The 22,217-nt window shown below is 40.7% G+C and overlaps 2 protein-coding genes across 4 annotated transcripts in view; one reads left to right on the top strand and one right to left on the bottom strand.

Moving 5' to 3' along the window:
• The window catches only part of LOC311055347 (GTPase IMAP family member 9-like), a 31,351-nt gene that overhangs the window by 3,717 nt on the left and 5,417 nt on the right, over positions 1-22,217 (bottom strand). The gene's annotated exons all lie outside the window — the stretch shown is intronic.
• On the top strand, positions 13,649-17,164 carry LOC311055348 (GTPase IMAP family member 9-like). Of its 3 annotated transcripts, none has more exons than XM_084071506.1 (3): positions 13,649-13,750; positions 14,927-15,535; positions 16,521-16,953. In XM_084071506.1, the coding sequence occupies exons 1-3, from the start codon at positions 13,672-13,674 to the stop codon at positions 16,637-16,639; spliced, it is 807 nt and encodes a 268-aa protein (XP_083927632.1). In that variant the 5' UTR covers positions 13,649-13,671; the 3' UTR covers positions 16,640-16,953. The 3 variants fall into 3 exon arrangements, with proteins under 3 accessions (XP_083927632.1, XP_083927631.1, XP_083927630.1); XM_084071505.1 differs by adding an exon at positions 16,995-17,164 and having other exon boundaries at positions 13,653-15,535; positions 16,521-16,605; XM_084071504.1 differs by having other exon boundaries at positions 13,653-15,535.

Below are 22,217 nucleotides of genomic sequence, written 5' to 3' on the forward strand. Positions count from 1 at the left end.
TTCTAGACCAGCTAGGATCTTGATTCTGGTGACTAATCTTACATTTTCAAGGATGAGGATGCTAGTAACTACCAAACTAACTACAGTACTGTACATGAGGAGGCTGATACTCGTGTCATATTACACTTAGAATATGCTGTGAAGGAAGGGTATAGCAAGGTGACAATACGCACAGTAGACACGGATGTGCTGGTCCTGGCAGTAACGGCAGCCCAACGCCTCCACTTGACTGAGCTGAGGGTTGCTTTTGGAACTGGGAACATTTTCCGTAACTTAGAAGCTCATGAGATGGCAAGGGCAAAAATGTTTCCTTATGGCATGCCCTAACTGTGTGCCAAATTTCATGCTTTTATCGTAAAGTGCACAATTCCATAAAAAAATATTGCGCAAAAACGCTGGACTAGTCATGTCATCAAGACAGATCTGCATGTCCGATTTTTCATATTCTATCCTGATTGGCTAAGATTGGCTACCAAAGCTTGCAGTGCATGGCCCATTTTGAACAAAATGCCTCATGGCATGAACGCAGTGTCCGATTGCTGTGAAACTTTGCACACACATTAACACTAGGCGCTCGTAACAAACTGCTGCGTAGGACAGCATTAGGCTACAAAGCCTCTCCCAGGAGTAGGCTACGTGCGTGCTGTTTCCCGAAGCTAGTTTAGCAGACACGTAACGCTGTGCTCTTGGTGCTGTTTCCCGAAGCCAGTTTAGCGCACAACCAGCTTCTACTAATGAGGGTAGAGTGCAGGTTTGGCCGGGTCCCAGCTGTGTAGGAGGCTCTTACGCTAGCTGCGTAGGCTATGCACAACCTGAAATCGCTTTAGGAAAACCCGGCTCTTACGTGCCTGCTAAGGTACTGCGCAGTCCGTGTGGACGCACGTAGACCCTTTGTAAGAACCTACGCAGCATCCCTAAGCAGCATCTCTTTGGGAAACGCGGCCATTGTCCTTTCCACCTCGCTACACACCCAAAAACATGCCCTGGCAGCTACGTAAGCAGCCTACAATATGCTACGCGCGCAGATGTGCCCTTTTCTAAACTTTGAGCACCTGCCCCTTCAGTGTCCTCTGCACGGCCCTGATCAGTACACACAGTGCTTTCATCGCAAAAGGGCCACTTAGCTGCGAAGGTGAGTGGGTGTGTATTAAAGTTCACATGATTATCATAGAGATTACTGGCATTTCAGAGTACAGTGTAATTTGAGGAAAGGAGGAGATCCAAGTTCTACCAGCCAAACTAGTTTTTTGTTTGTCACGGTGAAGAGGAATTCTATGCTGATGAGAAACTCCTAGACCATGCATGCAGGTGTTATGTAAAGAATGCCAATGGAACAATAGAAAAATACACTTGAGAGTCAAAACAGATGAGTGATTTATGAAGGGCATGGATTAAAAGGAATGCAGTGTCACAACTAGTTTGATGCAAGGGCTCCTAACTTTGAGGTGAGCAAACACTGGTCCCTTGAGTATCTTGAAAACAAGTTTCTGTACTAATCTGTCCTCTACCCTGAGCCATCCCACCCTAGCGTAATGAGCAGGGGAGGTGAGTCCGAGGTGTGAGGTCTAGTAGTAGACTGATTAGTTTGTTTTGAGAGGTCTGTAGTTTTTGTAGATTCACAACTTCTCACCAATTAAAAAAAAATCTAATGATAGTGGGTTGTACCGGGACGGACGGTACAACCCGGTCGAGGTGCATCCAACGGTGCCCGGCCCGAGTCTGTATATCGCTCCACGGCTGGCCTGGGCGCGAAAGGGTTCATGCATTAAATTACACCCTGGTATAGCGCTTAAGATTTCTGCCCGAATTTGTCACATATTTGTCGGGCTTCGAACCAGGCTCTGGCAGTACATTTATTGCCTACGTTTATAACAGCAGCACAGCATAATAATAGCCTTTTATATTATGAGCCTAGGACACTATACTATGCAGTCAGGCACAAGCTTGGCTCAGGGAGGAGGACGCCCCTACCATGCAGAGTCCATGGCACTTTAGGTAATAACATCATATCCTGTGTTCGTAAAAGTAGGACCATGGAGCAATTGAATATTATCTAAGGCCTGGTTGCCAGTCCCGAATGGTCGGTCCATGATGCCTGTCCCTAAGGCGTCAGCCCAGGTCCATATGGATCTCTAAGCCAACTTCGTTAATTCCAAATCAGTCCAGTGAAACGGTTAGCTAGCCTCGAGTCCAGAGGTCCCGGTAGAAGTTGATATTGATCACGGACTTGCTTCAGACATCATAATGAGGTCACAATAGGCCAACCATGTCCAAATATGGAATCCTGGGTTGATTGTTATGCCCAAATATGGAGTCCCGACTCTTGATTAACGATGATGATCTAATATTGTGATCTAGTGATCTGAAATCCTCTCTAACACATAAACTGACTTACCAACATGCACACTGTCACGGTGCGAGGCAGGAGGTGTATAGGACCCAATCGCAGGAGTGGCACATGCACAAATAGACATGAAAGGGGCCTTGAGGGCCCGGACCACTGACCTAGCGGTCTGGGCACTTAGGCTCTAATATAGCCTAATAGCGCATTGCGGGTTCCAGTCCCGTTCCTGACGATCTTTACTGCAAGTTCTCCCCATCTCTCTCTCCCTGTTTCCTGTCCATCTCTACTGTACAGTATAAATAAACACAGAAAACCCCCAAAAAATTGAAGCCCTCTAGACCATGAATGCAGCATTTTCTACAGGGGTCATCAACATGTCCGTACACGGACAAACATGTCCGTGGCAAGACATGTCTATGTCCGTGGCACAATTCTTTATTTTGACATTTTTTAATGTAAAAACATAAAAAATTTGTTTGAATAACTTTGGTTACTCGTAAAGTAACATGCTCATTACATGTTTTGCAGTAAATTTGAGTAGGCCTATTGCCACCCATTGTCACACTTGCATCAGGTGAAGACCAGCCGCGTGTCCAGGAATTACATTTAGGGGAGGCGAACAGAGGGGGGAGGGGTGCGAAAAACAACAACAACACTGCCAGGCGAATACAGTTGATACAAAATTTGGATGTCATAGACAGGGCCGAAAATGGAAAATTCCCCCCTGGAAAACAATGCGGTAGGCATTTTTGAGTAAAAGTACTAAGTGAGTTCTTTCTATATGATTTTTAGGCGCTGAATCCATTTCTGCCGGATGCCAAGCTGTAAAAGTCTCGGTTTAGGCATAAATATCGAGAAATTTTCATAATGAGCAACTTAATTGCCAAAAACTGGGAAAAGGCTATAATTTAGCTTTTAATTAACTTATAAAGGTAATCTAAGAGTTTAAGTCCATGTTTATGATGTCCAGAAATCCATCTATTACCATGGTGCAATCATGCTACCTTTCCTTATTAGCATAAAGTATGCAAGAATTTGGTAAGGCATTACAATTTGTTTTTCTCTTTTAGTCCTAAAAGTTTAGCTCTCGAATCTAAGTCTATGTTTTAATGTCCACTTACTTAATGGCCTTACTAGACTCTAATAGGCTCTATTAGGCTGTACTAGGCTCTTGTCAGCCCTGTAGCCCCTTTGCACTTGAGATTAACCACTGTGTCCACAGGCAATAGTTTTACATGGGTTTGTGTCCACCGGCAATAGTTTTACATGAAAATGTTTAGGCTATAGTATAGTACTGCCCCGTACAACCTAACAGAGCCCAGCACAGCCCACCAGAGCCCATTATAGCCCACCAGAGCCCAGCAGTCCGGCACATTCCAGCACACAAAGTCCAGCCCACTGGGAGAATAGCCTAGGATATGGGGGTAGTTCAATGACTGTAATAGGCTATACAGGGCTGGGTCCAGCTGGAATAGGCTAGACTAGAATGTTCTAGGTCTTACTAAACTCTAATAGGCTATATTAGGCTGTACTAGGCTCTTGTCAGCCCTTTAGCCCCTTTGCACTTGAGATTAACCACTGTGTCCACGGCCAATAGTTTTACATGGGTTTGTGTCCACCGGCAATAGTTTTACATGAAAATGTTTAGGCTATAGTATAGTACTGCCCCGTACAACCTAACAGAGCCCAGCACAGCCCACCAGAGCCCATTATAGCCCACCAGAGCTAAGCAGTCCGGCACATTCCAGCACACAAAGTCCAGCCCACTGGGAGAATAGCTTAGGGTATGGGCGTAGTTAAATGACTGTAATAGGCTATACAGTGCTGGGTCCAGCTGGAATAGGCTAGACTAGAATGTTCTAGGCCTTACTAGACTCTAATAGCCTAGAAATGTTCATGTAAAACTATTGCCGGTGGACACAAACCCATGTAAAACTATTGCCCGTGGACACAGTGGTTAATCTCAAGTGCAAAGGGGCTAAAGGGCTGACAAGAGCCTAGTACAGCCTAATAGAGCCTATTAGAGTCTATTAAGACCTAGAACATTCTAGTCTAGTCTATTCCAGCTGGACCCAGCCCTGTATAGCCTATTACAGTCATTTAACTACCCCCATACCCTAGGCTATTCTCCCAGTGGGCTGGACTTTGTGTGCTGGAATGTGCCGGACTGCTGGGCTCTGGTGGGCTATAATGGGCTCTGGTGGGCTGTGCTGGGCTCTGTTAGGTTGTACGGGGCAGTACTATACTATAGCCTAGAAACTTTCATGTAAAACTATTGCCGGTGGACACAAACCCTTGTAAAACTATTGACCGTGGACACAGTGGTTAATCTCAAGTGCAAAGGGGCTACAGGGCTGACAAGAGCCTAGTACAGCCTAGAGCCTATTAGAGTCTAGTAAGGCCTAGAACATTCTAGTCTAGCCTATTCCAGCTGGACCCAGCCCTGTATAGCCTATTACAGTCATTTAACTACCCCCATGCCCTAGGCTATTCTCCCAGTGGGCTGGACTTTGGGCTGGACTGCTGGGCTCTGGTGGGCTATAATGGGCTATAATGGGCTCTGGTGGGCTGTGCTGGGCTCTGTTAGGTTGCCGTGCCCTCTTTTAGCCAGTGGATGAGTAAAGTGCATCCGTTCTTTCTTAGGCGATGACCATCCCTGCTACAACGTTTTGTGGCGTTATGTGAAGCCATTTGGGAGTTGGGTGTCTTTTTGCGATTGACCACGCCCATTGCCCCGCCCCCTTATGGCCGAGGGGCATGGGAAGTTAATTTGGTTCATCATCAGCCCATGCTACACCCTTCCACCAAGTTTCATAAAAGTTGGCGCAGTAGTTTTTCCGTAATCCTGCTTACGAACAGACGCTCAGACAAACAAGTGGTGGTGAAACCATATCTTCTTTGGCGGAGGAATAAAAAAAGCTGGGACCCTTATTTCACTGGCATCCGGTGGATTCTTATTGGGGACACATTGAACTTTGAAAAAATGCTGGATGCCAACTTTTACTCAAAAATGCCTATATGGTTACAGAATTTTCCATTTTCGGCCCCGTCTATCAGGGTTAAAGTGGTTAGCTATACTTTTCGAAAACCTGGAGAAGTTATCCACTGTATACTGGCAGCTAGGGGGCAGTCTTGAGACAGGCATTAAATGTGGCATCATCAAGTAAGTTGGGATTTCAATAAGTGGGTCTTATCAGTACATACAGTCCTTCCATCTTACATTGCAAGAGCAAAATGGCCTTACTTGAGGACAGGAAGAGATTAAGTACAACCAGCTCAACTAGTTTTTAATAGATGTGGTTTCCATTAAGGTGAACCGAACCGGTATACTGTAGTCTATGTTGATGAGAAAGTAAACAGGTAATTATGAACAGTACACGATGAGTGATTAATAAAGGGCGTGACAGGATTGAAAAGAATGCAGTGTCGCAATAGTTTGATGCAAAGGTGCCTAACTTTGATCAGCGGTGAGGAGGAGGCCTGATGGTGAGGCTGTGGATCAAGGGTCTCCATGGATTATGATTATGGAGTGTTATTATGGTTATTATTGGTATTATTGGTATTGTTATTATTGGACACTTTGAAACGCTTTCTCTCAACTTACATAAATCAACTTTACTTGTCCAGTTCTGCCCTCCTTTGCCTTGGTGCTCTTTCTCGACATGCCTTCTGTTTTTGCTCTTTTCCTGCACCATTTTCCACTGTGACTTTAATTGTTTCATTGTCAGACACACCTCATACACTTCATTAATCCGTTGTCTTAAAGAGTAAAAGATACTAGTATCCCACAAAGGATTGAACGGATGTTTTGAAATTTTCAGGGAATCTTGTTGTCTTGTTGTCCTGATGCAATCATGTCCCGTACATGATTGCATCACAACATACAATTAATACCACAAATCTCCTGCAACATATTAATGTGCATGTCATCCACACCTTTATGAGTCACCAAAATGTTTTAAACAAATCTTTTAAGATTTAATTGTGTATTTTAGAATATGTTTTTACATTATCATGAAAAAGTATAGGCGATATTTTAATTTAAAAAAGAAAAGAAAAAAAGAGTGCCATGGGCATAGACAAGTCTTGCCAAGGACATGTTTGTCCATGTACGGACATGTTGATGACCCCTGGTTCAGAAGAAGCTACTTGCTACCAAGGCAAAGGAGGGCAGAACTAAGTAAAGCTGGGTGTCCTTAGTTTAGAGAGAGTGTTTCAAAGTGTCCAATAATGACAATAACAACTAGAATAACACTCCACAATCATAATCCATGGAGACCCTCCATCCACAGCCTAGGACCTCCTCCAACCTAACTCTGATCAAAGTTAGGTGCCTTTGCATTCAACTATTGTGACACTGCATTCAATTATGCCCTTCATTAATCACTCATCATGTATTTTTGTCTCCGACAGGCCGAAAGGCATGGCGAGAGAGTATGTTTTGCCCCCTGTCCGTCTGTGTGTCCGTGTGTTCGTGTGTCCGTGCATGTGTTTGTGTGTCCATGTATCCGTGTGTCCGTGTGTCCGTGTGTCCTTCTGTCTGCGAGCAGCTAATCTCCGCATTTTGTTCAAAACAATTCTTTTGCAAAATTAGACCTGCTGGTGGCGCTATAACAGGCCAATGTTAAAAGGGTGGCATTTGCTCCTCAACATAGTGTGAACGTGCGTGCAAAGTTTGACCGCAATCGGATGCTGCGTTCATGATTTGCGGCATTTTGTTCAAAACAAGCCACTGCAAACTTTATGTAAATCTTAGCTAATCAGGATGGAATATGAAAAATCAAACACATCCGTCTTGATCACATGAATAGATATCATGTGTACCGATTTGCGTGAAATGTGGATAAAATCGGAAGGAGTAATATATATATATATTTTTTCACATAAGTCGGCCTGCTGGTGGCGCTATAAAAGGCAGATGTGAAAAATGCAGGGCAAGGGTTTTTCCTTGACCTCTAGGGAGTGCGCTTACAAAGTTTTACACAGATCGGTGCAGTTATAGGTAAAAACACGAATCGGCCTGTTATAGCGCCACCATGAGGCTGATTTGAACATTTTCAATTGGCATTTCTTCCTCGGCATAGTGGAAATGTACGTGCAAAACGTCAAGGTAATTGCATGCTGTGTTCATGATTTTAGGAATTTTGTTCAAAACGGAGCACCCCTAGAAACTTTGGAAGCCATTTTTAGCCAATCAGGATGGAATATGAAAAATCTGAAAGACCCGTTTCGTTTAATGACTGTAGAGATACAGTGTACCGATTTGCAGGATTTTTTGACAAAATCTGTGGGAGTACTGTCAAAAAATATGTTTTAGAAAATCGGCCTCCTGGTGGCACTATAAAAGACCCATGTGAAAACAATTTGGGCAGAGGTTCTTCTGTGGCATCCAGGGAGTGTGTGTGCACAGTTTCACTGCGAGCAAGCCAACGGTGCTGGAGATTAGCTGTACACAGACAGAACTAGATAAAGTGCTCCTTGGAGCACAGGTCTCCGCCAGGTCAGGTGGGTTATTTTGGCCTCCTGGTGGTGCTATAATAAGACAATGTGAAAAGGATGCCATTTCTTCCTAGGAAACTGCATTCATGATTTGTGGCATTTTGTTCTAAAAATGTGCTAAATTTGACCTGCTGGTGGCGCTATAACAGGCCAATGTTAAAAGGGTGGCATTTGTTCCTCAACATAGTGTGAATGTGCGTGGAAAGTGTCAACGCAATCAGACGCTGCATTCATGATTTGCGGCGTTTTGTTCAAAACAAGCCACTACTGCAAAGTTTAGCTGTTAATCTTAGCCAATCAGGGTCGAATATGTAAAATCAAACAGATCCGTCTTGATCACATGACTATTGAGTTCATGTGTAGGCTACCGATTTGCGTGAAATTTGGATAAAATGGGAAGGAATAATATAAAAAAATGTGTTTTACATAAGTCGGCCTCTTGGTGGCGCTATAAAAGGCAGATGTGAAAAATGCAGGGCAAAGGTTTTTCATTTAAAAACACGAATCGGCCTGTTATAGCGCCACCATGAGGCTGATTTGAAAAAATGTAAGTGGCATTTCTTCCTTGGCATAGTGGGAAATTGCGTGCTGTGATCATGATTTGAGGCATTTTGTTCAAAACAGAGCACTCCTGCAAACTGACTATAGACTATAGAGATACTGTGTACCAATTTGCGTGACGTTTGGACAACATCTGCAGGAGTACTGTCAAAAAATGTGTTTGGAAAAAGCGGCCTCCTGGTGGCGCTATAACAGGCCCATGAGAAAAATTTGGGGCAAATGTTCTGAATTGGCATCCAGGGAGTGTGTGTGTGCAGTTTGGCTGCAATCAAGCCAACGGTGTCGGAGATTAGCTGTTCACAGACGGATGGACGGACGGACACATGGACACACACACACACACACACACACACACACACACACACACACAATGACACACGGACGGACGGACACACGGACGGACGGACGGACGGACGGACGGACAGACGGACGGACGGAGGGTAAAACATACTCTCTCGCCAGGCCGAAGACAATAAGTCTAGGACTATACAGCATTTTTAAATCCTTGATTATCTTTTTAACCTTATTTGTTTGTTGGTTGCAAGCAATTAAATCAATCAAATCAAATCACCACTGATATTACTAAATAGTCTGCTTCCCACACCCTTCTTTACCCACAGATAGCTGAAGACTTGTAAGCTGGCATTTAAATAAAACTGTTCTGATTTGTATAAATATTTGTGGATTTGTAAATATAAATCTGCAACCTTGCGTCTGAAGTGTTGATTTTGCATTTGTTAGAAACTATCTCTTCCTCTGTTGACTGGAAGATGCAGCATCAAATAAGTTATTATACTACACTCCATTAAATCCTGCCATCACTGATCAACTATGTGTCTGTTTTCAATGTCAAGTTCATTTATCCATTGTTCCAATGCAGGGGTCATCAACATGTCCGTGGCACATTTCTTATTTAGAAAAATGAAATCAAACTAGAAAAAGTGCTCCCGGAGCACAGGTCTCAGCAGCGTACGAAGGACCACCGTGAAAAAAATGGGCAGAAAAAGAGCAAAAACAGAAGGCATGTGATATTGTCATAATTGCCGACACTACAGCTCCAAGAGGATCCTGGAAGATGTGTCGAGTTTTGAGTACTAAGTCCGACTGCAAAGGATTGGTCCGCTCTGAGTGCATCCAAACCAAAACCAGGGTCATCGAGAGACCTTTTTTGAAGATCTGCCTGCTGGTGGAGGCCACAGTATAAGACCATGGACATTTTTTTTTAGCTATTCCCTCTTTGTATCCTACCACTTAGCTGCAAAGGTGAGTGGGTTTGTACTAGCCAATTGGGTCACATGAATATTATTGTGATTGCTGGCATTTCTGAGTACAGTGTACCTTGAGGACATGCAGGAGGAGATACAAGTTCTACCAGCTGAACAATTTGTTTTGTTTGTAAAGGTCGCTTCAATAGGCGTGGTTTCCATTAAGGTGAACATGAATTCTATGCTGATGAGAAACTCTAGAGTCTAGAGTCTAGACCATGCAAGTGTTATGTCTAAGGAATGCAAAAGGAACAATAGACAAATAGACAGATTTATGTACTTGATGACAGATTAATGGAGGGTATGACAGGATTTAAAGGAATGCAGTACCAGAACTAGTTGGATGCAAGAGCTCTTAACTTTGATCATTAGTGAGCAAACATTTAGGTGGAAGTCTGACGGTTATTGCAGACCCCATGCTGTGGATCGAGGGTTTCCAGGGATTATGGCTGTGGAGTGTTATTAGTAGTTATTGTTATTATTATTATTCTTTCTTTGAAGCACTTTCTCTTGATGATGATAATCTGTTTTACTTGTCCAGTTCTGCCCTCCTTTGCCATGGTTGCAAAATGACAAGAAATGACATGCATCTGTCTTTGCCTATTTCTTGAACCATTTATCACTGTGGTCATATACCATTCACTTTAATTGTTCAATGTTGGACCACAACTGAACTTTCAAAAAAGTTAAAATCTTCTTTCAAGGATTGAACACACACGTTTTGACATTTTCAGTGAATTAAGGTAGCTTTTAGCAAATTACTTTTTGTCCTTACCTGACACAATCATCCTATATTAAGATTCCCTAGAGGGTGGGTCGACGGTGGAGGTCACAAACTAAACAACACTGTTGCTCGGATGCGCGCCAAACTTGGCACAAAGACTGGTCAGGGGTCCAAGAAACAAGGAGGTGCGCTTCCTCTGGATGCCTAATTTTGTTAGGCAGTGGGTGCTCAGCTACAGAGACAACTAATTCAAAAGATACGGAAGTGGAAAAAGCGGCACTCCAGAAATAACAACTGCAAAACAGGCTCAGATGCACATTCTCCCTTTTATTTTTTTGAGAATGCTAACGGCCACTGCCTTCCCCAGGCAGATTCAAAAGTAACATTGGGGGTGTACACCCCTCTTTTTAAGGCATCAAGAGTGTAATATCAGTATTGTGTGCGCATTCTGCGCAAATTAAGTCGCAGTTGATCTTAACCTTTTGCAGTGTTGATTATATTAGTCTTATCAGTGTGCTGTGTTATTATTATTAAAGTCTTATTATTGACCCCGGTCAATGCACGTGTTGGTACCTGCCCACAGTATTCTTTATAAACCTTCTGCTGCTATTTAAATAAAGTGTCCAATGATTGTACGCACAAAAGCCTCTGTCTGTCTTGTTAACCTTGAGTGGGGGATATTTGGTCACAACAGTAACAGTAAATGTATAGCTGGTTCAGGGTCTCTCCCCTTAAAGAGAGTGGCGTAGTCACGTTGATTTATCCAAAAGTATTATTAGTGTCCATCTGGTGGTCACATTTGCAAGGATCATTTGTAGGCTATTGTAATTGCCATAGATATAATAATGTAATAATGTATTATAGTCAGTGTTATAATGCATTATAGCGTGACTAAAAGTCCCTAAAATTGGTCATTGGGTGCTTTAAAGGAATAGTATGTAACTTTGCCCTGTGTTTACATAACAAAACAATATACATTTTCACTCATCATTTCCCTCTATACCAGCAGTTATCAGCTGTTTGGTGTTTTACTGTATGTATTGTAACCTAAAAACATCCCCATCTACCAAAACAAATGAGAGGGCACACCTCTCCAGTGGCTGATAACTGTCAGCAAAGGGAAATGATTTATTGTGTTCTTATGTAAACACAGGGAAAAGTTACATACTATGCCTAAGCATTTTACAATTATTTTTAATGTCAAGTATAAAAGCATTGTTATTGGCGTGTTACACTGTATAATTGCAGTTATAAGTACTCATAATGCAATCGTAACACATTATAAAGCCTTTTATTATAACTGAGGTTCATATTGTACCAATATATTTCAAAACAGCAGTTGTGACACCACTAATCAAAAAAAAACAGTCTCGATACCTCCGTCTTGGCAAACTACAGACCAATCTCAAAGCTTCCTTTCATTTCCAAAATCCTTGAGAAAACTGTTTTATTTCAATTACAGTCTTTTTTACAGGAACACAATATTTTTGATGTCTTTCAGTCTGGTTTCAAGGCATTTCACAGTACCGAGTCAGCGTTGTTGAGAGTATTCAATGATGTGCCATTGACCACTGACAAAGGTAACTCTGCTATTTTGCTACTCCTTGACTTGTCCTCTGCTTTCGACACCCTGGATCACAAGACTTTAATCTCCCGTTTAGAGCAGTGTGTTGGTGTCACAGACACTGCCCTAGACTGGTTTAGGTCTTATCTATCTGAGAGATGTTTCTCAGTCAAATTTGAAGATTTTGTGTCATCCTCCACACCCTTGTCTTCCGGAGTCCCACAGGGCTCGATCCTTGGGCCTATACTGTTCTCCCTTTATCTTCTCCCCCTGGGTCTAATTTTTAAGAAGCATGGTATCTCTTACCATCTGTATGCAGATGATTCCCAAATCTACATGCCCCTAAAAAAGGAATGTAATAGCTCCCTGACACCACTTCTAGATTGTCTCAATGACGTTAAAACCTGGATGGCTTTTAACTTTCTTAGTGTCAATGAAAAAAAGACAGAGGTCATAGTGTTTGGGCCTAGTGGTCCTGGCATTATACCCCCCAATATGGGCCCTCTACAGTCTTATGTGAAACCTGTCGTCTCCAACCTTGGAGTCAAATTTGACAATGTACTCAAGTTAGACAAACAGGTAAATGCTGTGGTCAGCTCCAGCTTCTATCATCTGAGACTGCTTGCCCGAATTAAGCCAGTTCTGTCGTTCAATGATTTGGAGCGCGTCATTCACGCCTTTATTACCACACGTCTGGACTACTGCAACGCGCTGTATGTCGGGCTAAATCAAGCCTCCTTGGCACGCCTGCAGCTAGTCCAAAATTCTGCGGCACGCCTCCTGACAGGAACCAGTAGGCGTGAGCACATTACGCCCGTGCTGGCCTCACTCCACTGGTTACCTGTTCGTTTCAGAATTGATTTTAAAATGTTATTGTTTGTTTTTAAATCCCTGAATGGCTTGGCACCCCAGTACCTCTCTGACCTCATAAAGGTCTATACCCCCCTAAGGTCACTGCGGTCTGCCGGCCAGCTAAATCTTGAGGTCACAGTAAAGACCAATTTAAAGACCAGAGGCGACCGAGCCTTTCCTGCCATAGCCCCCTCACTATGGAATGCGCTCCCCCCCCATGTTAAAAGGGCCCCCACCATTGAGACTTTTAAATCTCGGCTTAAGACACATGTTTATACCATGGCATTTTAACCCCCCTTGAGAGTTTCTGTGGTCTATGTCTATTGTTCTTTGTGTGTCCTTGCTGGTGTTTTTTTTTGTGTTTTAGCATATTTTTAAAGGTGTATTTTGCATGATTTTCTGTACAGCACTTTGTAAACCCTGGTTGTGAAACGTGCTATATGAATAAAGTGGATTGGATTGGATAACACTTCATAATTACTGGCCTTCACTGACATTTTATTTTGGCCAGGATCATAGTTTATTACAATTATCATAGTTGTAATTCATTATAATATTTATATAGGCCTAATGCATTATAATCACTATAAGTGGTCATTGGCTTCTTTAAATAAAGTAAAAGGGAAAATAAATGCATTCAATGTATTTAAATAACAAAACTACAAAAATACTACCTACGCCTTCAGGAAAGCAATTCCTTTACTTAAAAAAAGGGAAAGAAAACAATTGGCTGCATTACAAGTTGACCAGGTGGTGTGTTGAGGGGAGGAGACTGGTTGTACAATACTCTATAAAGTATAGTGTGGAAGAAGTTCAACTCTTATCTCTTAAGAACAGATTCAGAGCTACGCTTATTTATCAAATGCGTTATTTAGTGAAAAACGTTGGGGGTGCTGTTTTTCCTTTTTATTTGACGATGGGTTCTACAGGTTCAACTCATGGTAAGTAATCTACTATAAAATATGTCATCTTTTGTTAGAAAGGCGTAATAGATTAAGATTAAAATTATAACTATTATTTTATTGTTTACTTGAGCTGCATAGTGTAGGAGTGGATTTTTGCTCTTTGCAAAGTGTGGACGCAGCTCGAACTACTTAGACACCATCTTGAGTCTAAATGTGAAATCATTAAATATTCATTGGTGCATATTGACAAAATCTCCACGGAGCCAATAGAAACGTATGAAAAGAAAGTAAACAAAAATGTGGCTGTTGATGCTATACTGTGTATGGACAGAGAGTAGTCATTTTTAATTTGATTTAATTTGACTCTGTTGGAGAGATAAATATTGTGAAAATAGCCGACCTACATGCTCACAACGTTGCAAGCTTGAATATCGACTATTTTCAAAATGTCTGCCTCTTTCTTAGGTAATATTTGACAATTTGGCCAATGTTTGAGATTTTTTTTAAAGCAGTTTCTTGATTACTTTCGATGCAGTAATGGTCTTATTTTAGAAGTATAATCAAAAAGGTATTAAAGGTCACTTTGTCACTTTGTCAATTGTCACTTTAGAAATATACGGATACCCTGTATACACTTATACTGTATGTTGGTTTGTTTACTGTTGAGTGAGAAAACAACGTTGCACATTAAGCAGATGATCTGGGGACCCCCTCAAAATCAATCAACCCACAGTTAGATAACCACTGCTTTAAGGCCTTCCTTCAAATTTGGACAGTAAGAGGATTGGTTTTCAAAGCCGTGGACTAAGGTATATAAACGGCCATTGCGGTCGGTTTGGGATCTCGCTCCTCCTGTGTTGTTCTAGCCCGTTGAGTTTAGGGGTAAAGACTATGTTTGATATGTGAGACAAATGACAGATAATATTTTTCCCAAAGACAATATTTATCATGTTAAGGATGAATGCCACAACATTTGAACTGTTTTGTCTAAAGTCTTCAATTGTTCTACAGACATAACAACTTTAACAATTTCAGATCATGTAAAATTAGACTTTTATGAACGTATACATAAACACACACATATACCACTTTAACTGTAATTATTTAAGCCCATGTCTAAATTTAACCATCCAATGGAATGTGCCATGATAAATCAAGGTGGTGGAACTGAAACGTCTTTTATAAATAACATCCTTGTAAAACTCTCAACAGAGGAATTAAAGAAAGAAGATGAGCTACGGATTGTTCTTGTTGGAAAGACTGGAGTTGGGAAGAGTGCTTCTGGCAACACCATCTTAGGAAAGAAGGCATTTGTAGACAAGCTAGCCTCTTCCTCTGTGACAGCGGAATGTTCAAAACAAGTAGGAGAGTTAGGCGGACAAACATTGTCCATTGTTGATACTCCAGGTTTGTTTGACACAAAACGAAATGAAGAAGAAATAGTGACGGAGATTAAGAAATGCATCTCTTATGTGTCTCCTGGTCCCCATGTGTTCCTGGTTGTGATCCAAGCAGGCAGATTTACACAAGAAGAGTTAGACACAGTACAGATGATCCAGACCATCTTTGGAGAAGAGGCAGGAAAGTATACAATGGTCTTGTTCACTAAGGGAGATAAGTTGGAAGAAGCAGGTATTTCCATAGAGGATATGATCAAGGGCAATGACGGTCTTAACAATTTTACTAATCAATGCAAAGGAGGATATCATGTTTTTAACAACAAAAACAAAGATACCTCTCAAGTCTTGAAACTACAACAGAAAATAAAGGAAATGATTAAGGTAAATGAAGACCGCTACTACACCATGGCCAGCAAACATGGTAAGTAATCTACTGCTGCTCAGGTCATCATATGAACTATGGCATCACACTATAAATATGTTGTCTTTTGTTAGAAAGGCCTAATCAATTAAGATTAAGATTATAACTATTATTTTATTGTTCACTTGAGCTGCATACTGTAAGAATGGATTTTTTATGTTGCAACGTGTGGACGCAGCTCGAAGCACTGCTTAGACACCATCATGAGTCTAAATGTGAAATCATTAAATATTCATTCGTGCACATTGACAAAATCTCCACAGAGCCAATAGAAACATATGAAAAGAAAGTAAACAAAAATGTGGCTGTTGATGCTACTGTGTATGAACAGAGAGAGTATGACACTAGTTTCTAGAGTGAGGAAAGATCTGTCTTGAGTTCCAAACACCAAGTGGCCATGGTGTGTTTAGTCAATGCAGTGGAGATGAACAGAAGTTTTCACTATACATTTGGAATTTGGAACATGTTGAATTATGTAAGCTGCTGTCATGCACTATTGATATCATTCCGGTCTCAGTATCCTGTTCCTTTCACATTTACACTAATGCTAAAACCTTATCAAAAGATACATGGCTCCAATCAGTTGTCAATTTAATCTGACTTAGTTTGCTTCCATACAAAATACATGCATACAAAATTAAATTTAAAGAAAGTGCAAGGAGGACAAGAAACCTAATAACTGAATAGTGACATCTAAACTCAACGTATGGGTTAAAACTATGTGGAAACAATTGGGAGATAACAAATAAATAAATAACAACACTGCGGAACAAACGCAAAGACTTAAGGCCAGTGGTTCTCAAACTTTTCAGGCTGCGACCCCCCCAAATAATCATATTTGAACTGCGGACCCCCCAGAATAGTCATATTTGAACACGCTGACAAGCACTTATAATTGTAGGAGTTGAGGCATTACATTTTGTGCAGCCTCGGTACCCAGTCTTTTTTTTCTTTTTTACTTTGATTTAATTTGACTCTGTTACAGAGATAAATATTGTGAAAATAGCCGACCTACATGCTCACAACGTTGCGAGCTTGAAGAGGATTGGGTTTCAAAGACGTGGACAAAGGTATATTAACGGCCATTCTTGCATGTTGTTCTAGCCCGTTGAGTTTAGGAGTAAAGACTATGTCTGATATGTGAGACAAATGACAGATAATATTTTTCCCAAAGACAATATTTATCATGTTAAGGATGAATGCCACAACATTTGATCTGTTTTGTCTAAAGTCTTCAATTGTTCTACAGACATAACAACTTTAACAATTTCAGATCATGTAAAATTAGACTTTTATGAATGTATATATAAACATACACATATACCACTTTAACTGTAATTAATTAAGCCCATGTCTAAATCTAACCAACCAATGGAGTGTGCCAACAGTGCCATGATAAATCAAGGTGGTGGAACTGAAACGCCTAATGTAAATAACATCCTTGTAAAACTCTCAACAGAGCAATTCAAGAAAGAAGATGAGCTACGGATTGTTCTTGTTGGAAAGACTGGAGTTGGGAAGAGTGCTTCTGGCAACACCATCTTAGGAAAGAAGGCATTTGTAGACAAGCTAGCTTCTTCCTCTCTGACAGCGGAATGTTCAAAACAAGTAGGAGAGTTAGGCGGACAAACATTGTCCATAATTGATACTCCAGGTTTGTTTGACACAAAACGAAATGAAGAAGAAATAGTGACGGAGATTAAGAAATGCATCTCTTATGTGTCTTCTGGTCCCCATGTGTTCCTGGTTGTGATCCAAGCAGGCAGATTTACAAAAGAAGAAAATGACACAGTACAAATCATCCAGACCATCTTTGGAGAAGAGGCAGGAAAGTATACAATGGTCTTGTTCACCAATGGAGATGAGTTGGAAGAAGCAGGTAATTCCATAGAGGAAATGATCAAGGGCAATGACAGTCTTAACAACTTTACTAATCAATGCAAAGGAGGATATCATGTTTTTGACAACAAAAACAAAGATACCTCTCAAGTCTTGAAACTACTACAGAAAATAAAGGAAATGAGTAAGGTAAATGAAGAGCGCTACTACACCAATGAGTTGTTCCAAGAGGCAGAGAAATCCATAACAGAAGAAATAAAAAAGATTAAGAAAGAAAATCCTCATTTGACCCTGCGAGAAGCAAGAAAAAGAGCTGAGAAAGATAATTTCTTCATTAAGAAATACCCTGCCGTGTGGGCAGCTCTGACTATAACTGCAGGTGTGGCTGTAGGTGCAGTTGTAGGTGCCGTTGCTCTCGTTGCAGCACCAGTAACTCTTGTAGCTGGTTCTCTAGCAGCCGCAGGTGCCGCCCTCACCTCAAGTGCAGTGACAGGTGCATTTACAGAGAAGCTTAAGGTTTCAGACAAATGCAAAGTGCAGTGGTATCCAAGTTTGTCTCTGATCATTAGTTTAAGCTGATTGTGTCATGCTGACTGCTTATTCATTTGTATTATAGCTGGCTTTTCAATTCCTTCTGATTTTGTGTGCATGTGTCCAGCTTTTTCCCATAAATGTGAGGTCGCCTCTGTCTAAATAAAGTATGCCTACATTTGGTTGAATAATACCCTGTGTATAATGGTAATCTGAATCTAAATAATCAAAAGCATTTTAGTTCTGTATATTCTTGGATGCATTACAGTAATAAACTACAATCAAATGTATTTTTAAAACAAAAAGCTTTTTAAAGACTATGGTGTTTCATCACAATTAATCTCCTATTAATATTTGTAATAATATCTTATAAACTGTATATTCTTATCTTTCAAAACTCCTATCTATGTTCAATCAATTTGTATTATTGTGTCTATTGTAATAAACATGATTGAACATAATATGTGTCAAGCCCATATGTTGTGCTGTGCAGCTTGTTAAAGACTATGATGTTTCATCAAAATGCATCTTCTAATATATTTTTTTTAAGAATGTATGTTTTTCTGTTCATTCACATGATAAGTTTATAGAATCTAGTCTAATTTCCATAACCTGTTATTTTCAGGGTCTGAGCTGAGAATGGTGTTGGTAGGTCAGGAGAAAGTGGGGAAGAGTTCATCAGGAAACACCATCATGGGAAGCAAAGTGTTTGACTGTAGTTTAGGTTTTACACTAGTCACTCTGAAAAGTGACTAGTGAAGGAGATGTGTTCAACAAGAGGGTAACAGTAATGGACAACTCTGGACTGTGTAACAATAAACGGTCAGAAGAACAGCAGAAAGCAGAGTTGGAAGAAGCCTTGTTGCTGAGCGCTCCAGGTCCACATGTCTTCCTCTATGTTGTCCAGCTGGGACGCTTCACTGAACAGGAATACAAGGCCATGAAGACACTTGAGAGAATCCTGTCACCTGACATCAGTGTTGTTTACATCATTGTTCTCTTCACTTATGGAGACATACAGGAAGACACAAACATAGAGCAGTTTATCAGAGAGGATGAGAACCTTAATGAAACTGGTTGACAAATGTGGAGGGAAATATCATGTGTTCAACAACAAACATACAGGTCAGAACAGAGATCAGGTCAGAGAGCTCCTAGAAAAGGTCGATTCAGTCAGTGAGAGAGGATACAGATGTCATTTAGGTAACACGCGTCCTCGAGGTGCAAGACCCCCCTCTGGAATGAATAACTGGCCGTTTAACCGGGTGTTTACTCTAATGTCATCATGTAGGATGTTCTTTATGTGGTTATTCAGGAGAAAATAACAAGCTGGGAGAGATTTCTTAAACAGTACGGGTGCTAGCTTCTATCACAGGAAAGTTCTGCTCTGTATGACAGGAGCTGCATTAATTTTGGGTCCATACATTCATAATAAGATGGCGGGGAATATTTTAAAGTGTAATTATCAAACTTAGCATTTGAGGCAATAAGAAGAACAAGGCTTGATGAAGGGTCTTTCTGTATTAGATGCATTCTACTGTAATATTATTCTACAATAAAATGTATTGTAGAAATAAAGAATCATCAGGTTTGATCAGTAAATATTTAATATTTACTTATCAAACCTGATGATTCTTTAATTAATGGTGATAATAAAACAACTAATCAAAGGTTGCTATCTTCAATAAACAATCAGAATAAGGCATTGTTACACTATTGAAAATGTCTGAGCATTTTAATTCAAAGCAACTGAAATCTGTGTTCAATGAAATTCATTGTATTTCACTATGCCTGTGTCTCATTTCATACACCGAAATCTCTGCTTAACTTGAATGTCTCAGCACCATCTAAATAAATGCTTGTTTTTTAATGATTATTTTACTGTACATGTTAGGTCTCTAACAGGTGGTCTAGGGGGGTTAAGGGACAACAACATATATCCAGCGAAAAGAATGGGGAAAAAACGGATAGTTAAAATGAATTCAGTGTTATATAGTGAAGTGTCTGAACAAAAACAGGGAAAAGGACTGGTGAGTGCCTAATCAAACTACCATAAAACCAAAACCATACTAACTACTTATAAGCCAGGGGTAGGCTGAGTGGTGGACATTGCTCTTGTCTTTGCATGTCTTTATGTATGTGTTTGTATTTTGTTGTTTTCTTGAGTCATGTCAAATGTATGTACTGGTATATGTTGCATACATGGCTGTTTCTGGGTCGCAAGACAAATTTCAGTGCAAACTGACAATAAAGTATTATCGTATCGTATCGTACTGAATGAGCATTACTTCTCTAAACACAATTATCAACAAAACATACTACACTAACAATCCAGCAAAAATATAGAGTAGCACTGACACCTAGTGGTGGCTCATGGCATATCTTTCAAGGAGGGCGAACTTTGCGACTACACGCACGCACGCACGCACGCACGCACGCACGCACGCACGCACGCACGCACACACACACACACACACACACACACACACACACACACACACACACACACACACACACATATATAACATATATATAGTGTTGGAAAGTAACTAAAGTAATATGTAACTAAAGTAATATTATTACTTTTTTCCAGTAACTAGTAAAGTAACTACTTACTTTCACATTTTGAGTAACAATATTACTTTAACTTTTTTACAAATGTAAGTTATTACTTTTTTTCACGAGCCTTGGAGGTACTCTGGGCTTGAGTGTGTTTATTTGATCCTGTGTTGTTTTTGGTCCATTGATATAATGGTAGACTGGTTGGGATCGAGTTGCTTTGCAGGCTGCTTATCCGGTCTAAGGCTAAACTCTAGAGTGGATACGGAAACGTTGCACACTTGTCTGTGTGTGAATTATGCGAGCAGTGTTTTTTCCCCCGGATCTCAGTAGCACTGCAGTAGGTCGCTTACAAATCTGCAGGGATCACTGCTTTAATTTCATTTTCTAATAAATATTCATACATAAGGCCAACAATGTATGCATCTATTAAAGATATTCTTTATTTCCACTTTGACATTGCACTATAAACAAATTGGGGTCGCCAAAAAAAATCAACCATAAAATGGGCTCGTACGTGGCATAAAACCATTTGAGAACCCCTGGTCTGCACCGATAATGTCAAAAAGGAAATGAGTAAAACAGATCTATATAAAGAAAAAAGGAAGGAAGGAAAAAGAAAAGAAGAAAAAGAAAGAGGTATCTATCTTTGAAGAAAATTGCAGATCTACAAGCTCACAAAGTGGTGCGATCTGCTATTTTGTATAAATGTTCGGTCCCAGAATATGGACGCTAGGGCACATGTGGTTAAAATACAGTTTTTTAATTCATACAAAATTTGATTTATTTGGTTTGTCAATGAATGTAGCTTCTTTTAAGTACTGTCCACATAGCCTATGCAGAACAGCAAGCACAATCACCTCTATCAAATAGGAGGTATACCAACCCAACCCCCCATCATCCCAACACATTGTGAGCTATTTTTGAAACACAACACCTTAGTATGACAAAGTATAAAATAGGCTCAAGTGGTTAAGTTAAGCACTCTATTAGTGGAGTCAAGTGTGTAGCAGAGGTCATCCAATGGTCGGCCGCAGGGACTGCAAAGAGTTTCCAGAATGAACTTGCTCATTAAGAAATGTTATCACATTTGCCTAAACAAAAAGTTGAAAAAATAAGTTTGAAAACTATTTTTGCATTATACAGTGGTCCCTCTCTTCTATTGTTTTTGTAGAAAGTTAAACTTGAAATCTAGGATTGATCTATTTTTGGCAGGCAAATAAATTTGTAATTGGAAGCTACCCATTCCTCAGATATGCGAGGATATTGGAAATTATACAACAGGTAGTTCCGACCAAGCAATCTGATTGGTTGAAATAGCGTTCTAGCCGTGCTTCAAACCAGCATCATAGCACGGGCCGAATCACATTAATAAATCACTCCGCACTGCAGTCCGCGCCTGCTTAGACCATATATGGCACAACTGTGCTGTGACGTCACGCTGTCCCACGGTAGGAAAACAAACAGAGAGTATCCTGACCCACCGCCGCCACCGGAGAACAAACAGCTACGCAAAATGGACTATGTTGTTACGAAGGTATCACACGGCGAAAATGGCCGATCTACAAGCTCACAACGCGACGCGTTGTGAGCTTGTAGATCGGCTATTTTCGCCGTGTGATACCTTCGTACGACGGAGCATATAGCCTACTGGAATCAGCTGTGTTGTGCCTCAGCTGTGTTGTGCGCTCTGAGTGCCTCAGAGCGCTGCTACAGGGACTATTTTGTCTCAGTCAAATAAACTCTTCTCTTT

This window comes from Gymnoscopelus microlampas (assembly GCF_963454915.1).
Source record: "Gymnoscopelus microlampas genome assembly, chromosome: 11".
In the NCBI taxonomy this organism is placed as follows: domain Eukaryota; kingdom Metazoa; phylum Chordata; class Actinopteri; order Myctophiformes; family Myctophidae; genus Gymnoscopelus; species Gymnoscopelus microlampas.

What these genes read in the sequence shown, in the direction of transcription:
- LOC311055348 (XM_084071504.1), top strand. Translation starts at nt 14,827, where the DNA reads ATGTCTAAATTTAACCATCCAATGGAATGTGCCATGATAAATCAAGGT. An exon ending in CACCATGGCCAGCAAACATG is followed by an intron (nt 15,536 to 16,520) that starts GTAAGTAATCTA and finishes ACTCTGTTACAG; the next exon opens with AGATAAATATTGTGAAAATA.